Below are 17,628 nucleotides of genomic sequence, written 5' to 3' on the forward strand. Positions count from 1 at the left end.
TCTTGAAAACTATTTTTTGTTTCCAACCATAAGAAAATAAAGAGTTATGTGGAAAGTCTAGCCTGCAATGGGGCTGCTCACTTTGTAAGCATCTCCAGGAAGGTTCTCTCTCTTTACTCTCCTACTCTCATTGACCAAAGCGAACATTGTGTTTCTCTTTTATTGGAGTTTAAGACAACTGCAATTTCTCCTCTTAAAAAGCCATCTGTGTACAGCAGTAGGATTTCTTCCTTCCCCCTGTTGCTGCCACCCAGAAGCTGGAGAACCTCCCTTTTTTTTCTCCCCTGTTGGCTGGAAGGTTGGGATGGCGTGGACTGCGACAGAAGCAGAGCAATTTGTCCTGGCTTAGGCAGCTCATACTCACCTAGAGAAAGTAGCCCCAGCCGAGAGCGCCGACGTATAGGGCTGTCTAAATCCACATGACTGGAAAGGACAGACAGGCTGGCTCTGCCTGGGAGCAGGAAGAAAGAGTCCATAAAGCATCTACACCCATGTGATTCCCCCCCCCTCCGCAACTTGTACACTTTCTTCCTAACCTGGAATTACCACTGATCAAAGGCTTGTATTTTGGGGGAAGAGACAATTCTGCTATACACAAGCTTCTGTCCTAATGTAGGGTATGAGCTTTAATTACAAAAGAGCTGAATCTGGGGTTGAGGGTGGGAGAAATAATGAAGTTCTATGACTAATACACAATATTATACTTTTTTTAAATTATACCATTGCAACTTCCCTTGCTCCAATGCCCTTCAGATGTTTTAGGGTTCTATCAGCCTCATCAAGTATGGCCAATGGTCAAAGATGAGAGGTTTGCATCCCAAAACATCAGGGGCAGAATGTCTGCTAAGCAGAAAGATGGTGTACTGTTTGGTTTGAAATGTGGCTAGAGATTGAGGCTTTTGATCTAGGTTGCACTACATGCAGCAATTTAGCGCCCCCCTCAAACATCCCTCCCCCAATCTTTATCCAAAGAGACACACCGTCTGGATGTGCAAATCCAGATGAATGTCCATTTTGTCTCTGCCTGCTCCATCAGGGTGCCAGGCAACAAAGGGCGACCTTTCAAATTGCACTTCAATTGCCAAATGTTTCTGCTTAGCTGTAACTAGAGCAGGATCCTCTAGGTTTGAGCTCAAGAGGACAGTCTGAACACTCATGGCAGCTGTCTTACTAAAAATCAAAAGTTCAGCTGTAGGCAACAGAAATCAATTAGCCTTTATCTTGAAGAATAGCATTTTGTAATTTTAGGACTACTTGGCCCCAAAGATCTAGGTTGGTTCATATACGACTTCTGTACTTTGTTGCGTCTGATATATAATGAAAACCAAGGTCCTATATATTATTTCATTTGGAGATATATCAAGAAGGCAACTAGAATCATACAGAAGATCATAAAAAAGAAACAAAACATTTGGACAAGAAATTATTATAGAACTAACTGGGGAGGGGGTTGTGGGTGCTGTGCCTAATTTAATTTCAACTGGTCAGTCTGTCTCTGTCTTCATGTTTCTGTATATTATTGAGGATAGGATAGGAAGCTGGATATGTGTGGAGGGGTGCAGAAGAGTGCTTTAAAATCCTTCCACCCTGCCACGGGGCTGGTAGCATCCACAGCCCCCAACACAATGCCCTCTCTTCTCAGTGTGAAGAAAACTTGAAGGTTAACAAAACTACAACTCAAGAGTACCAAATAGCATGCCCCTCCCAGCTTAGGAAGGATACGGGATCACATTGCAGAGTCAAGAAAGCTTTAAAAGACAAGAAAACTTCCACTGAAAAACAGAAGTTCTGCCAATATGAACTTTTTTTAAAAAGGAGCAAAATGAAGTTTAATCAAAGGCAAGCCATGCAAGAAGAATTTTGAAGGACATTTCTTCAAAGGCATAAAAATGAACAACAACAACAACAAACCTCCATAATACACCAGGAGTTGAATACTGGTCAGGAAGCAAATATGATTTTTAGATGAGGACAGAGAATGGGTTATCCTATCTAGAGCTAATGGCAGTCCAACAGTATTAGAAAGCCATAGATGTGTTCCTCTCATGCTAACAGGGGACAAGTGTGTCACAAGGTTTTTTTTCCCCTTGAGGAAACATCCCAAGAACTAGGTCATTTGTTTGAGGCTATCAACAAACATGTAGACAAGGGTGCATGCTTAGACTTCCAAAACTCTATTGGCAGCCTCCTTCACCAAAGGCCTTGAGTAAATGACATTGAGGATAACTATAGAGGCATCTCTCCATCCATCTTTCCACCCTCTTAGCATCTGTGTTTGGTGTGGGACATAACCCCATGTAGTCAGATTACACTCCTCTCAAAACAAAACAGAAGATAGCTTTGCCTGCTACTGACGTTTCCCTTTGCATGGGCCACCTTGCACTACCAGTCATGATGGGTACTAGCCACCACTGTGGGGCAAAACAAATCCTCACAAACATAATGATGTGGTTGGAGCTGGCTGTAACTAACCAAGAAAAAAAAATCCTGAGTGTAATGGGTGGAGCACTAAAATGGCCAACTCAAGAGACTGAGACATACTTGTAGCAGACCGACTGAAATAAAGGGACTTAAGGTACCCATGGCTAGCTTAAGCCCCACTGATTCTTCAGCAGAGCTACTGTAAGGAACACTTAGCCCTGGAAAGCATATTGTAAAGGGCAACCACAAAGTGGTTTTTTTGTTTCTTACAAGAAAAAGGCTACATGGTTCTGTCTGGTTGGAACCTTTACTTTAGAAATGAAGATGGCAAAAAAATGGCTAATGGTGAGAAGTACATAAAATTTTTAAGTAGCACAGAGATGGCAGATAGATGAATTTTTCTCCCTCAAAATGTTAAAGCTCAGGATCACCCAATGAACTTGGCCTACAGCAGATTCAGAATAAGAACAAAAAAGATATTGTGTTGTAGACATGATGGACTTTACTCTTTTAAGTGGCAATGCCTTCTAGCACAGATGATGTTAATATCTATAACACAGATAAATCTATTAGACAAACTAAGGCTATTGGTGGCTCCCGGTTGCTAAGCAACCCCCTCAGCTTTCACTCTTGAGTCTTTCTCCTGGAGGATCACCTTACAGTAGGGGTAAGCAGCTGTGGCCCTCCAGTGATTTTTTTTTTGTCTACAAGTCTCACTGTCCCTAGCCAACATACACAAAATTGACAGATTAGGGGAGGTGACAATTTGAGAGATTAGGGGAGGTAACAATCAACAACGTCTGAAGGGCTCCACCTACCCATCCTTGCTTTATAGAACTGCTGTAAGGATTACTGCTGTAATAGATCTTAACACTCTGAAACCCCTAAAGCAGTAGTTCTCCAATATGGCTCCCCATCTATCTGGTGTTGGACTTTATTTGCCATCAGCCCAACCAGCACGGCCAGTGATGAGGGTTTCTGGGAATTGTGGTGCAACAACATATATATTCCCAAATTCAGAAACCATGGTCCTACAATACTAGGTAAACATTATTAACAACAATTTTTCATTGCTGCTACCGCTATTATTTTTTTTATTGATACTAATACTATAATTATTACACAGTTGGTGTCATCTTCTGAAAAATCTAACAAGTAGACAACATTGCAAAGAATGTGGGAGTGCATATTAAATATGTCAAGTGCTGCAGTCTATCAGGAAATCCCAACAGGCTCTGAAGTTTAACATTTGGGCCTACGGGGTTAAAAAAAAAAGGTCAAAGCTAATTCCCAAGAGACATTCATTGATCCATATGCCAAGATACTCCTATATAAAATAAAACTATCATCATAGTCATGTTTTTCACTACATCTTACAGGCAAGTTAATTCACTTGCGAGAGAAAGCCATGATTGCTGAATATTCTGAATGAAAAGTGGTATATTTGTGCTTATTGTCCCATCCAATCAACATTATTATTATCTTTTAACACACAAAATGAATGTCTGAAGTCCTGTTACTCAGCGTAGTGCAGTAACTGCAACTATAGCTCCATTTGAATCAATGGAATTAATACAGGGGTTGGCTCACCAAATCCCCAGTGACTCAGTAGTCCCAATCTAGTGTGATTTACTACATTAAGCAACAGGATTTTAGCCATTATTACCTTTCTTTTTTAAAAAAGAGAGAGAGATAGCATGGTGTGGTGGATACACTGATAAACTCAAAAGATCTGGGTTCAAATCCCTGTTTGTCTATGGAAACTCACTTGAAGGTGAAAATGGTAATATCTATCCCTACAGGGACGTGGTGGCGCTGCATGTTAAACCGCAGAAGCCTCTGTGCTGCAAGGTCAGAAGACCAGCAGTCGTAAGATCAGATCCACGTGACGGAGTGAATTCCCATCGCTTGTCCCAGATCCTGCCAACCTAGCAGTTCGAAAGCATGTAAAATGCGAGTAGATAAATAGGTACCACCTTGGTGGGAAGGTAATGGCGTTCCATATCTAGTTGTGCTGGCCATGTGACCATGGAAACTGTCTATGGACAAACGCTGGCTCTACAGCTTGGAAACAGGGATAAGCACCACCCCCTAGAATCGGACACGACTGGACTAAATGTCAAGGGGAACCTTTACCTATCCTTACATATCTCCCATATGTTGAAAACCTTGACAGCACACAACATAAAATATAAAAACACAACGTAAAGCCAGAAACAGAGAAAATTATGAAATACCACCTAGATTGTTGCATAGGTCAAATGACACCCTTTTATAAGGCTTTTTCAGTGAAGGTCTGTTTGTTACTAAACTTCAGTGATCAAGCTCATAATTTTGATATTTCTTGACTGTCATTCCACCCAATTAAAGGGACCTCATTGCAGTGCCTCATCTCCTAAAGAAGCTGTTCCCACTGAATGCTCTGTCCCGAGGCCGCTTGCTAAAGAAGAGCTGCTTCCTGTGTTAAAGACAGCTTCACATTTGAAAACAGCATCATTCCAGAACCGCAAACTTTTAAGAGGCACTCACATGCCACAGTGGGGGCTTTGGGCAGAAGGCGGTCTTGGAAGGCCCTTCTTCTTCCTCCTCCAACATTGCTTCTAACATTGTGTAGACACACACATGCACACACAAAAATAGAATGAAATAAAAAAAGAGAAACCTCTTTGAATGGGTTCTTTCAGTGCATCAGTTGTGCTTGCTTTGTGGGCAGCCCCCCTGCACATGCCATGGAGAAGAGGCTGCATGCTGACAGGGATGGGAAGTGTGGGTTTTTGGGGCTACAACTCCCAGACTTCTAGAGCCAGTGTGGAACAAAGTATTTCACTACACGCCCAAGGGCAGCAGATTTATCCAAGGGGTGCAGGTCAGCTTGTTTGGCCCATGCATCTCTGTCCTCTGAATGAGGTGTGTATGTTGGGGGGGGGCTCAGGAGGAATGGACAGAAGGATGCCATCTCAGATGGCTGCCTCATTCTGCCTCAAGAGATATCCAGAACATGCTGTAGTCCAAAAACATCTACATATTTGCTTTTGTAGGTTCCAGACTACAAAAGGCATCTCTCTAGGAGAATTTCAACTAAATCAACATGTGGATCATAAGGGGAAAAATCCTGTTGACGTTTACTGTATATTTAAAGGAATTAGCAGAGGTGCTTTGCACAACCTCTAGGCTGCCAGTTGATTGTACAGCCAGAGAAAGATGCCTCATTGGATGGACATCTGGGGGGAACACATCACTTGTGCAACAGCCTTTATACAAACGTGCAAGTCAACAGGACTCAAGGCATTAGAGCTCCTTTGTCTCTCCTTGCATTCAAATGTCCCAGTATATTTATGGTCCAATATGGTTTTCTAGCATGCACTAAATGCTCTGTCATCATACATGTATCATAATTTAGAATTTGGAAAATCTGCTTTGGCAGACAACAGCTCCTACAATCCCTGAGCCAGACAGGCCACTGGATAGGATGGCAGGTGATTTTTGGAAGCTATTGTTCACAACTGCCACGTTTCTAAGCTCTCTATGCTCTACACATGGATTCCCTGAGCATTCCTATCGGTGCAAGAAGTGTGTGATTTAGAATTTTTTTAGTGTATAGAATTTTTCTGTGGATGAAGCAAGGCGTATCCACTGCTAGAACGGGGGTTCCTGGTTTTTGAAATAGAGTTCATTTTAATTTTATTGGCCTGCTGTGGGAAACACAATTTTAGTTCAGATTATGTTCCATGGCTTCTTTAGAGTGTGAAACTACTCTGACTGTAACAAGCACCTGATACCATTGTTTCCTAAAAGTCTAGTGAGGCACAGCCAAGAGACATTTTGCTTATGACTAGCTTTGGTGTCTCTTTGACATTATAATGTGCTTCAGTCAGAGACCAGCTGGACAATTAATTCCTTCTCGAAACTGGTTATTACATTTACTTAGGCCATCTTGGTGCTCAGGGCATATATGTGCCTCTGCCAGGTCTGGGCATCTGTGAACACAGACTGTGCTACATCATTTCAGGAAAAAAATACACATTCACTGGGAGTGAATCAGAACAGGAATCTGGCATATGAGGGAAAGTTCACCTCCTCCTTTTGTACCACAATCTTGACAAAAATAACACCCATGGCTGCGCAACTTGAAGTGAGCTAGCACTGATTTTTTTGGGGTCGGGTGGGGGGTTTGAGGTTTCAACATATGGAGGAAGTACAAAATCACCTTTCTATGTGCTATAATTTCAATTCTGACCTGGTCATGTGTGCTGTTTTTAGAGAAAGAAAAAAAGCAAAACAAACACACGTAACACAACGTGTATTTGACAGTATAGACTGGGATAGACAGAAAGAAGCTTTGCTTAAGAATGTTGGACAACACTTCCCAGCATGCTTCAACATTGGTTACACTGGATACAGCTGATGAGAACTGTTGTCTGAGAACCTCTGGAGGGCCAAGACTTTGCTCACTCCAGTCTCTACATTCGGAAACAGTTTTACAAACCCCTCTGCTTTGGGATTCTGGTGCTGGCTGAAATCAAAGCAGGGCTCATTTAAGTGCAATTGTTTGAGGGCTACAGTATATGGAGAATATACTGACTATAGAGATATGCCTATCTTGTTATCCATGGCTTAAAGCAGCCTTCTCAAACTTAGTGCTGTCCAGGTGTTGGACACTGGGCACATTGAGTGTTGATGATGGGAGCTACAATTGAAAACATTTGGCAGGGATGTGGCCAGAGAAGGCTGTGATCCGAGGCCTCCGTTTGGCATGGCCATCAATATGATCTCAGTTGTGACTGTTTAGTCAGGAAGCAAAGCAGAAGTATTCTGAGAAACAAACTGCTCCCTCCTCAGTCCCCTCATGCTTTCCTCTCCAGAACCAGGGTATTCATTCAACATGCTTCCTATCAATTCTTGAGCCACAGTTCCTCCTACCTCCACAAAGGCCTTTGTTTGTATGAACAGTTAATCATCACCTCACATGCAGCACATATATGCCTATAGCATATTGCATAAACGAGGGGCTAAATCCAGTGACTGTGGTGAACTCCATGGCAGGCAACAGTCTACCCTAGTGAATCAGTTTCAAGATCTTGGGCCAGTTGCTCTTTCTCGGCACGACCTACCTCAAAGGGTAGAAACACTAGAAAGCAAGGGTTTTCCTGGCCTTGGCCTTGCCAAATGAGCACAAGGTTGTTTTGCCATACAAAATACTGAGGGAATGATCTTCTGGTGACTCCACTGGTAAAATGAAGCAGTCCTAACAATTAGCATGGACTACAATCTCAAACTGCAGCACATCATTAGGGCTAATCCAATACATTTTGTGGCTTCCTGCATACAACAACTGATGTCCTCTGCGCCATAGTAAAATTAAATTAAATTAAATTAAATTCCCAACAGCTTGCTGGCTTTTTATGACTCCTAAAATGTGCTGCTTGAGGCTACTGCTTCACTGTGCCTAATGGTTACGCTGGCCACCTTCATTACATTGTTTCACAACTAACAATCGCCATATCATATGGGTAACAATACACCAGTGATGTGGATTAAAATAAGGAAGAGAAGTTTGCTATAGCTAGGTTTGCCAGATACATGGGTACCAAAAGGAAAACATAGAAAGACAAAAAAGAGGACAGAGGAGGACGTATTGAATGTTTCATTTGAATCATTCTGGATTAAATCCACAATCAATACAATTTTATTACAATAGCTGCCAATAAATTTTGCCTTTTTATTGTATTTTAAATGCTGTAAGTCGCCCAGAGACCTTCGGGTAGTGTGGGCGGCATATAAGTTAAATAAAATAAATAAATAAATGTCTCTTCATTGTGAACCAACCAAGGAACAGTCATGTTAAAAAATAAAAATAAATTCAATGGAGGCTTCTTTTAAAAATACCAAAAACAAACAGAGATTATTTAAACAACCAATTGTACCTGAGCCCACCCTGGCCCAGCTGCAGAATCCCCCGGTGCTCACACTCTGCACAGGCTCAGAGGCAACCTTGCTAACCTGGATGCCCAAACAAGGTTCTGGTGGAGGCAGGGGGAAAGCGGCACTGGGCAAAGCCGAACGGGACAGCCTTCCCTCCCCTGAGAGTCATAAGTTCAAGGCTGGGGAGTGTGGGAGTTGGAGTCCCCAAAAGGAACTTTGAACACACAAAGTCCGGGTGCTCTCCTTCCCACCAATGTGCTCGGGCGCTGCTTGCTCCTGCCTGGCTCGGCGGGTGGCGCTCTGCTCTCACTGCCTTTCTAGGCTCCATGAGCAGCCGCGGCGGTGGTGGCAGGGGGCGAGGGCTGCGCTCCGGCACCAGTGGTAGATAATGGGGGTGGACAGGTGGGGGGGCAGGGAAAGACAGGGGGAGGGAGTTCCTTCCACCTCTCCCCCTCCCCTCCAAAATTCTAACATAAAATATACAAAAGCCTGACGTTTTAAAGATTTTTATCTTTTCCTGCCGGACCGAGGACATTGCCTGATATCTGGCAACCCTAGTTATAGCTGAATGTGGAGCCATGTGGAACCAAGAAGTGGAATTGTTCTGGGTGGTCTGCGACCTTACCAGTTCTGGCCATTCAAGGCCTCAATTTGATCAGTTTGAAGCCTATTTTAGAGCAGATGGAACTGATTCTTCGCATTACGGCTTTGGGAACCGATTCTTCGCATTACGACAATCTAAAAAACAGCTGGTCGTTGGGTTTCAAAATGGCCGCTCACTGTGCAAAATTGCTCCCGGCTGTTTTTAGGACGGATTTTTCGCTTAACAGGGATCAGAAAATGGCTGCCCTATGGAGGATCTTTGCTGGACTCTGAGGTATTTCACCTATTGGAACGCATTGAACTGGTTTTCAATGTGTTTCAAAGGGTTTTTTTCCCCCCTCGCTTGATGACGATTTCGATCTACAGCGATTTCACTGGAATGGATTATCCTCGTCAAGTGGGGCAGCACTGTATTAATATATCTTTGAGGGAAGGAATGCTTCCCTCTGATTTAAAAGAAACTATTGTCTGACCCATCATCAAATGCCCCACATTAGCATCAGACAACCTTAAGCATTTCTGTCTGATCGTTAATATACAATTCCTGGGCAAGGTGATCAAGAGAGTGGTGGCAAATCAGCTGCAGTTGTACCTGGAGCAGCAGGATTGCCTTGACCCATTTCAGTCTGAATTCAAGCCGTGATGGGGTACTGAGATGACACTGGTCACATTGCAGGATGACCATTTAAGGGAGGCTGACAGGGGCAGGTGCACCCTGTTGGTACTTCTAGATCTCTCGGCAGCTTTTGATATTGTCAACCATGGTATCCTCCTGGACAGGCTTTCTGAGGTTGGGATTGGGGGCTAAGCATTGAGCTGGCCATGATCCTTCCTCCAGAACCATGTCAAGAGGGTTAACCAGCTTAGGTTAGTCACCAAACTTCGCCCCTACTTAGATGAGGACTCCCTCAGGACTTTGGTGGAGATCAGCTCCCAGATTGACTACTGAAATGCTCCCTATGTGGGGCTTCCCTTGAGCCTGATCAGAAGACTTCAGCATGTCCAGAATGCAGCAGCCAGACTGGTAGTGGGTGCAAGTACGTTTGACCACATCACTCTGGTTCTGGCTCACCTCCACTGGTTGCCCGTAGCATCCCGGAGGAGGCTCAAGGTTCTGACACTCTCATACAAAGCCCTCCATGGTTGGGGCCCACCTTACTTGTCGGGGTGTCTTTCCTTAATGTCATTTGCCTGACCCACAAGATCATCCCAGTCAAGGCTCCTCTGGGTGACCACCTCGAGGGAGGTGCATAAATCCTCTACAAGAGGTGGGGCTTTCTTCACAGTGGCTCCAACTTTATGGAACCAGCTTCCAGAGGAGCTCTCTCTAGCACATCCCTGCTGATATTTAGAAAGCAATTAAATATGTTGCTTTTCAGGGAGGCTTTCCAGCTGACCACCTTCTCCTCCCCTTTTTTCCGTCCTCCTCCCCCTCCCCTCTTCTCCTCCATCTGCTCTGAGTTTATATGATTAGTTGGTGCCATCTGTTTTTCAGAGTTGTTGCTGCTGCTTTTAATGTTTCTATGTTTATTTTTGTTTTCTATTACATGTATTGTAACCCACCCAGAGTTAATGAATGAATGAATGAATGAATGAAATAATGAATGAATGAATGAATGAATGAATGAATGAATGAATGAATGAATGAATGAATGAATGAATACTGATTCAGCCTGAGTCACATGAAATTGGGACAAGTCAGGAGAAAATAGAGAAATGGAAGAAATGCCTGGATCTGAGCAGGCGATGGGTATTATTAGTCCTGTGCTCAGTATGCCTATTTTATGTTTCCTTCTATCATGGGAGGAGTAGCTAGAGGTGGTTTATGTGCCCAGGGAAGGCAGGCATATACCCCTTCAGCAAGCAAATATAAACTGTTGGATTTGTACCTGAGGCAAAACCCTGATCACCCTACACTATTTACAGCTTTGTGTAAAACTATGTATTTAATACACACAAGTTTCATAAATAGATCACTTAGATAATTTAGTTATCCCTTTGCCTATACGTTTGACAATTCATGTACCTTTGCCTTGATGAGAACAGCCTAAATTCCATTACATACTCTACTTTCCCCCATTTCAGAATGGCAGCATAGGGTTCAGTCAGAAAGCAACTCTGTGCCAAGTTACAACACAACTCCCTGATCAATGTAGGAGAGCAGGAGAGAGAACCAATATCTCACTCAAGTTTTTTAGTGTCCAGAAAAATGTACACATCATTCACTTCAGATTTTGTGGAAGGAAGTGGACATTGCTTAGTTAGTCCAATTTGGACAAATTTGCTAGCTTCTTCACCCTCCTCAGTTCTAGGTCTCCAATACTTACCATCCCATAGAAGGTGTTACTTGTCCAACTCCACTAGGAGGGAGAGAATAGAAACCAGAAACATCTGATGTTTGAGAAGGACGGTGTACACCTACAGAAAATAGAAACATGAAGTAATTTATGTTAGGAAACATCTATCTTTCTTCTAGAACATTCTGACCTAGAAAATTTAGCCCCTTCAAATATCTGTCCTGTTAGTAGTATTTGATAACCAGTAGTATTTGATGTCCCTTTTGCCAGCATCTACAACCAAAACTGATCATCTTTGCAGAAGAGATGGAAACCAGGCAGTGAAGGTAGGCCATGGTTAGTGATGAAGAAGACAATGAGTGACAGGACAAAATAATGTGATGCACAAGATAAAGTTCATGCTGAGCCAAGGTAAGACACAGATGGGATGACAAATACAAAAAGGAAGTCAGTCAAAATTATTTGGAGAGAGGCAAAAATAAAACAGCACAGGAGCTAGCAACACGAGTCAAGAAGTTCCAGGTGAAGTCTCTCCTTTACCACAAATTCATTAGATGATTTGAGACCAGCCCTTTTAATATTAAACTTCTATTAACAATATAGGGATGATAAATTATTTCACAGAACTGTTGTAAGGATTACAGAAATAATGCATATGAAGTGCTTTGAGTGTACTCTTGTATTTCTTGGACTTCATCCCCCAGAATTCTCCAAACCAGAATTCTAAAGGCTTTTGCCAAGAAGTCAAAATTCTCACATGAGGGTTCAGTGACATACAGGTGGAAAATGAAGGCTCTGTCAGCCATTTTGTTTTCATGAAGAAAACAGAGGAAATAGGTAGGAGTGGTTAAACTCTGTGGGAGCAGCAAGGAATTGAAGGACTGATAGTCTTTTTGCCTATTAGGTCCTTCTGTGAGTGTCTAAAAAAACTACCACTCCTCTAATCTGTTGCGGCTCACATGGTTCAATATGGTAATTGCCATGATGGCTTGTAATCGAAAAGGGGGGGGACTCACCCTAACATTTCACAATGGGATTCCCCTGAATCCATTCACAATCTGCCTTTGAGGGGCTGTATATACCTGTATTCTCTTTGGTCTGGAAATTGTGTGTGTTTCTGTTTTCCAGTTTCAGAATGAGCTCATGTGCATCGATGCCAGCTGAATGTGTAAATAACTTGTACTGAAAAATCTTGCCTAAGATTATGCAAAGGTTCTTGTATATATTTCATCTGCAACAATTGCCTCCCACACATAAGCCATCAATTGATGTCACACTCGCTGTGTATGTGAATTTGCCTTCAGATGACCACAGGGATATATGGTGACTCTCTGAGATTCGGTCCTCTTAAGCCTATGGATGGTGGTGAAAATCCAAAGAATAAATGATCGGGTAATAGTCATTCAGCAGGGGCTAACTCATCAGCCTCCCCTTTACTTTTCCTCTGAATAGATGAGATCTTAAAATTTTGCCATATTCACACCATATTTTAGGTCAGGTTCCCCACTCAAGGTTACTTCTTGTATTGTGGTGTTTCAGTCAGAAGAGTCTTCCCACCAACATCCCACATGAATGAAAACAACATAACACTGGAAGTGAGTAGCTATATACATCTTGGGCATTTCTGGATCCCAATTTTTGTCACCGATCAGAGGAAGCTGGAAAAATGCATCAACACCCCCTCCCTGTATTAGTTTTCAGTCTGTGAAAACTTTTCTTCTTGTACACAAGAGGCCTTGTCATATAAAGGACACTGCCAATGTACTTTGGCACACATCCAGCCCATGAGAATTTTATGGGGCTATGACCAATGGTGCCACCTATAATCTTAACTACAGTGAGTAGACACAGCAGGGGAGCCATCTATCCTTAGGGTAGGCTTGTTTTATGACTTCACATTCTAGGAAGGAGTCTCTGAGGTGTCCTCACAGGACATTCATAGCCTCCCAAAGAATCATGGGACTCTTCTGTAGATATGTTGAAGAAGAGTTGAATATTAGGTGCATTGTGCTACATTCCCTGAAGAGCCAAGGCAGATCTGAATGATGCCCGTACATTTCCATCCTGCAGACTTGGATATTTGCCCTTAGCTGAGCTTCTTGGAAGTTAGAATTTGTTAACTCTTTGCATGAAGTTTGATTTACTTTTGGTTTGATTTACTTTGGAAACTCGGTGAGCAATTTAAGAAACAAGATGCCAGATTTTTGGTCTCCTGAGAGTGGAAGAACAAAACAAAACAAAAAAAATTCTGGAACAAAAGAAACATTTGCAAAATTTACATTGGAGTACATTTATTAATATGATATACTCTGAAGGGCTTACCGCATCAACACATTTCCACTTCCGTACCCACTTCTCAACAGTGCAAATGCTTTGCTGCATGCTTAACCACTTAAGGCAGGTTGCATTGCCACTGCTTAGGAGGTTGCTGCTGTGAAATGAACGGTTTTAGCCACTCCAGCAAGGCAATAGGAGAAAAACTATCGACAGAACATCCTTTAAACCTCCAAAAACATGTTTGCTCAGGAATGTCAGACTGAGCATAGATCCAAATATCTAGGAAGGAAGGTCAAGTGGTGCCTGGAGAGTGCATGAATGTTGATTCCAAGCATATACAGAGACAATTTTTGGAAAATACAGTCATGCTAAAGGCCCAGGGCCCTGAAATCCAGAGCAGCAGCAGCAAAAAAGGGGTCAGTGCTACTCTCAGAGCTTTTACGCAGGTACTCACAGAAACCTTCTCTGAGAGTGGCACCACCTTTCATGGGATGTTGCATCATGGTACAAGAAGTGTGGTGAATAAAGCAGGCTGCCCCATTTATTTCCAGCAGGCCATAAAAAGGTCTTGAGAAAGAGTATTGCACAAGAGCTTGTGCAAATGGAGAACCTCTGAGGTTGTGACCTCTTTTTCTCACAGAGAGAAAAGGCCTCTTTTCTGTCATTTTGGAAACTGCTTTCTTTCTGGGTATTCAGGTCCAAGCCATAATGTCTCCATATTGTACATAGAACCTAACACAATAGGAAGATGAGCCGATTCTGTGATCTTCTGTGTGCCTCCCCAGTGGAACAAATGTGTGGGGACTCTGTCATTTGCCCTTAATGTCTAAAATATTTGTGACAATAGACATAGGAGAAATTCAGAGTGGAGAGCAAGTCAGCACATGCTGGCTACTGTGCAGATGAAAACTCTTGTCTTGGTGACTACCAGCAAGTCATGAATCCAAGTTATGGAGAAATGGTGAGTTATTAAAGAAACTGGTTCATCATCCTTCTTATCATTACTATTATCTCCTCCTCTTGCCCTAATAATAAGGGTCATATAAGGATTGATACCCGCCTATGTATATGTGTGTGTGTGTGTGTGTGTGTGTGTGTGGGGCACACTCTATATAATTAAGTGCCTCTATTATTAAATCTGGTACAAAAATAAACCCACAACAACCCAACCCTGTAACTGGGTTTTATGTGCCATAAAATATAATATCCTACTAATGTGAACATTACCAATCAGTTATCCCACTTCGTTTCTAATCTTCATTAAAATGTGTGAAGGAAGCAGGCCACAAATCACACAATCTCTGATGTCTATGTACAAATTCCAGGAGTATAGGAAACAAACAAGGACTGGAAATGTTAGTTCAGGAGGGAAAATATGATTTGATAGGGATAACCGAAACTCGGCAGGATGATTCCCATGACTGGAATACAGTAACTGAAGGATATAAATTGTTCAGAAAGAATAGAAAGGTGGTAGAGGTGCACTATATGTGAAAAATAATTATTCCTGCAGAGAAATACAGAAGGATAAGCTTAGTTGTCCCATCGAGAGCATCTGGATTAATATAATTGGGGAGGAAACAAAAGGAACGTGGTATGATGGAATGATGCCAAGGATAGCTAATCCTCGATAATCATTATATCAGCTGAAAGTTCGATCACCTTGTTTTTCCCTGATTGATAATCTGGCAACTCAGAAGTACTCCTGGCGCAGTGGTTAAAACGTTGTACTGCAGCTAAAACTGTGCTCACGACCTGGGGTTCAAATCCCAGGTAGCCGGCTCAAGGTTGACTCAGCCTTCCATCCTTCCGAGGTCGGTAAAATGAGTACCCAGCTTGCTGGGGGGGGGGCAATGTGTAGACCGTGTCATTAACTTGTAAACTGCCCAGAGAGTGCTTGTAGCGCTATGGGGCGGTATACAAGTCCAATAAATAAATAAATAAATAAATAAATAAATAAATAAATAAATAAATAAATAAATAAATAAATAAATAAATAAATATTCGTCTTTCAAGAGATTTGCAATCTATTCATTCTCTTCTCTGGGTTTTGAGAAGTGTTTCTTGAAAAGATGATTTTAGTCCTTTCAAGTGTCCAGTTATTTTCTCACTTATTTCCCTTGTTCTCATATAGGAAATTGTGTAAAGTTTCAAATACCTCACATTGATCTTTTTCAATACATGACCTCAAAAATTTTAATTTTTAAATCATAAATTCAGTTTTGTCTAATATTTCGAAGATCATTACCAAACTATTCAAAGTGCCAAATTTAGATGGTTTATTTGTAGAAAAAATCTGAATTATGCAAGAACCTGGAAGCAAGTTGGAAAGGACAGTCTTCCAAAAAACCCTCCTGGACCTCATGTCTAAATTCAAACAGTTGGGTAAGGATTTTAACATGGCAGCTTCTGTATGAAGGGCAGAGCATAATGAAAACTCGTGAAGTTTGCAGTGGCTGGGTAAACAAGGCCAACAGCCTGGAGCTCAGTCCACATTGATCAGTCCAAATAAGATGGGAAAGAGGATATGCACTTTCCTTCATCAAAGCAGTCATGTAGAATTACTGAACAGGTTTTTCGTTTTATGCAAGGCACCGTGTTTTTCATTGTTTCATCTGCTTTGTCTTAAATATACTAGCGTTGTTTCTGTGTTGATGCAAGAGGTGCATGCCAACAACGTTCATGGCTGAAGAAGCTTCTAGACCAAGGAAGGGGATACCTAACCCAAAATTTTAGTTGGGGGTGGGTGGGATGTTGCTCCTGTTATAAGTCAACAAACCCTAAATCCTAGTGAGCTCACAAGCCTGTCACCAACACATGGGTTCAGCTCATCCTTCCTCCAAAGTCACTTTCTACAGAAAAGGCAAAAATGTTACCTTGTTTCTGGCTGATGTCAGCTGGCAGGTGCGGCGAATGGGAGCCATGGCTGAAATGCTCATTGCTGTAAGGGATGAGGGGGGTGAGTGGATGGACACCATGGGACGGCTGTACTACAGGAACCTTGTTGGACTGCAAAACACAAGCCAGATGAGAGAAATGTGAATTCTTGCCTTTCAGCTTTACAATCCAGGAAGTAAAAGAATGAAAAGAACATTTTGAAAACAATCCTCTCAATTGTGACATACGCTCAGGAGTGGCTGGCTATGGCCGTGCTAGCCTAAAGGCAGTCCAACACATATCCCAGAAGCTTCAGAGAAAGATCTCCTGGGGAAAGACACTTTTGAGTATGTATGGAGGTTAAGTACTAAATCCATGTTTGCCTTTGCTAGACCGATGGGATAAATGATAATGATGACTTGCAACAGGCCCACCAAATAGGAGGCTCATATGTACCTTCACTGTGTCACAGGCCCTCCCAGCTTTGTTGCACTACAGTGCCCATGTGTCAATACAGCCAATGGAGAATGAGGGTGGCAGTAAAAAGTTTTTTTTTTTGGATTTTTATTTTCAAAAGCTAAAACTCTGGTTTACACATTAGTTTAAGAGCAGCACATGACTAGCCTATTGCTTTCAAATTGCTTTTAATTTCTTTTTAAAAGCCTTAACCAATAGGAAAAGAGCTAAAAAATCTGGAAAAAAAATGGCTGCCACCACTCAAAACCCTTTGGAAGTACAGTAATGATATGTGGAAATAATAACATATGTTACTTGTTCCACTAACATAATCATGCCATTATCGGTTGTTACATTGTTTCCCAGAGGGAACATTGTCAAGTCTTTGTTAACTCCCAAGATATAGAGATATGGGAACGTCTGATCTGAAGTGCCACCTGTTCCTCCTCCCTGCCACAGTAACTGTCTGAATATATGGTGCTTCTGTGCGTAAAACAACTCTCACAACATCTTCTAGAATTGTTTCGGTGACACAGTCCTCCAGTGTCAAATACTTATCTCTGTTAACATACCTAAAGTAACATGCTACCTCTAAATTGGTACCTTGATTTCTGCACTGCTAATGGAAATGACAATCTTACTTGTAAATAGGGATGAGTGTGGCACTTCCCCAAAGCTGCACAGATTTCGGTGTTGTTTACATGCTACTGTGGCCCCAACAAAGGCTTACAGACATGCAGATGAATGTCCCATGAGGGTCTTTTCACACCACAGT

The 17,628-nt window shown here is 42.2% G+C and overlaps 1 protein-coding gene across 15 annotated transcripts in view; it reads right to left on the reverse strand.

Annotated features, from left to right (window-relative positions):
- TCF7 (transcription factor 7) overlaps positions 1-17,628 on the reverse strand; it is a 150,634-nt gene that overhangs the window by 31,903 nt on the left and 101,103 nt on the right. For 10 of the 15 annotated variants that reach the window (XM_072990148.2, XM_072990150.2, XM_078385730.1 and 7 more), the window contains 3 exons: positions 16,397-16,529; positions 11,274-11,364; positions 365-451 (listed from right to left, as the gene is read on the reverse strand). In XM_072990148.2, coding sequence (XP_072846249.2) covers positions 365-451; positions 11,274-11,364; positions 16,397-16,529 — 311 coding nt within the window. The remainder of the gene's footprint in view (positions 1-364; positions 452-11,273; positions 11,365-16,396; positions 16,530-17,628) is intronic. The other 5 variants (XM_078385727.1, XM_072990151.2, XM_078385732.1 and 2 more) reach the window with 1 other exon arrangement.

Source organism: Pogona vitticeps, chromosome 2 (genome assembly GCF_051106095.1).
Source record: "Pogona vitticeps strain Pit_001003342236 chromosome 2, PviZW2.1, whole genome shotgun sequence".
Classification (NCBI taxonomy): Eukaryota; Metazoa; Chordata; class Lepidosauria; order Squamata; family Agamidae; genus Pogona; species Pogona vitticeps.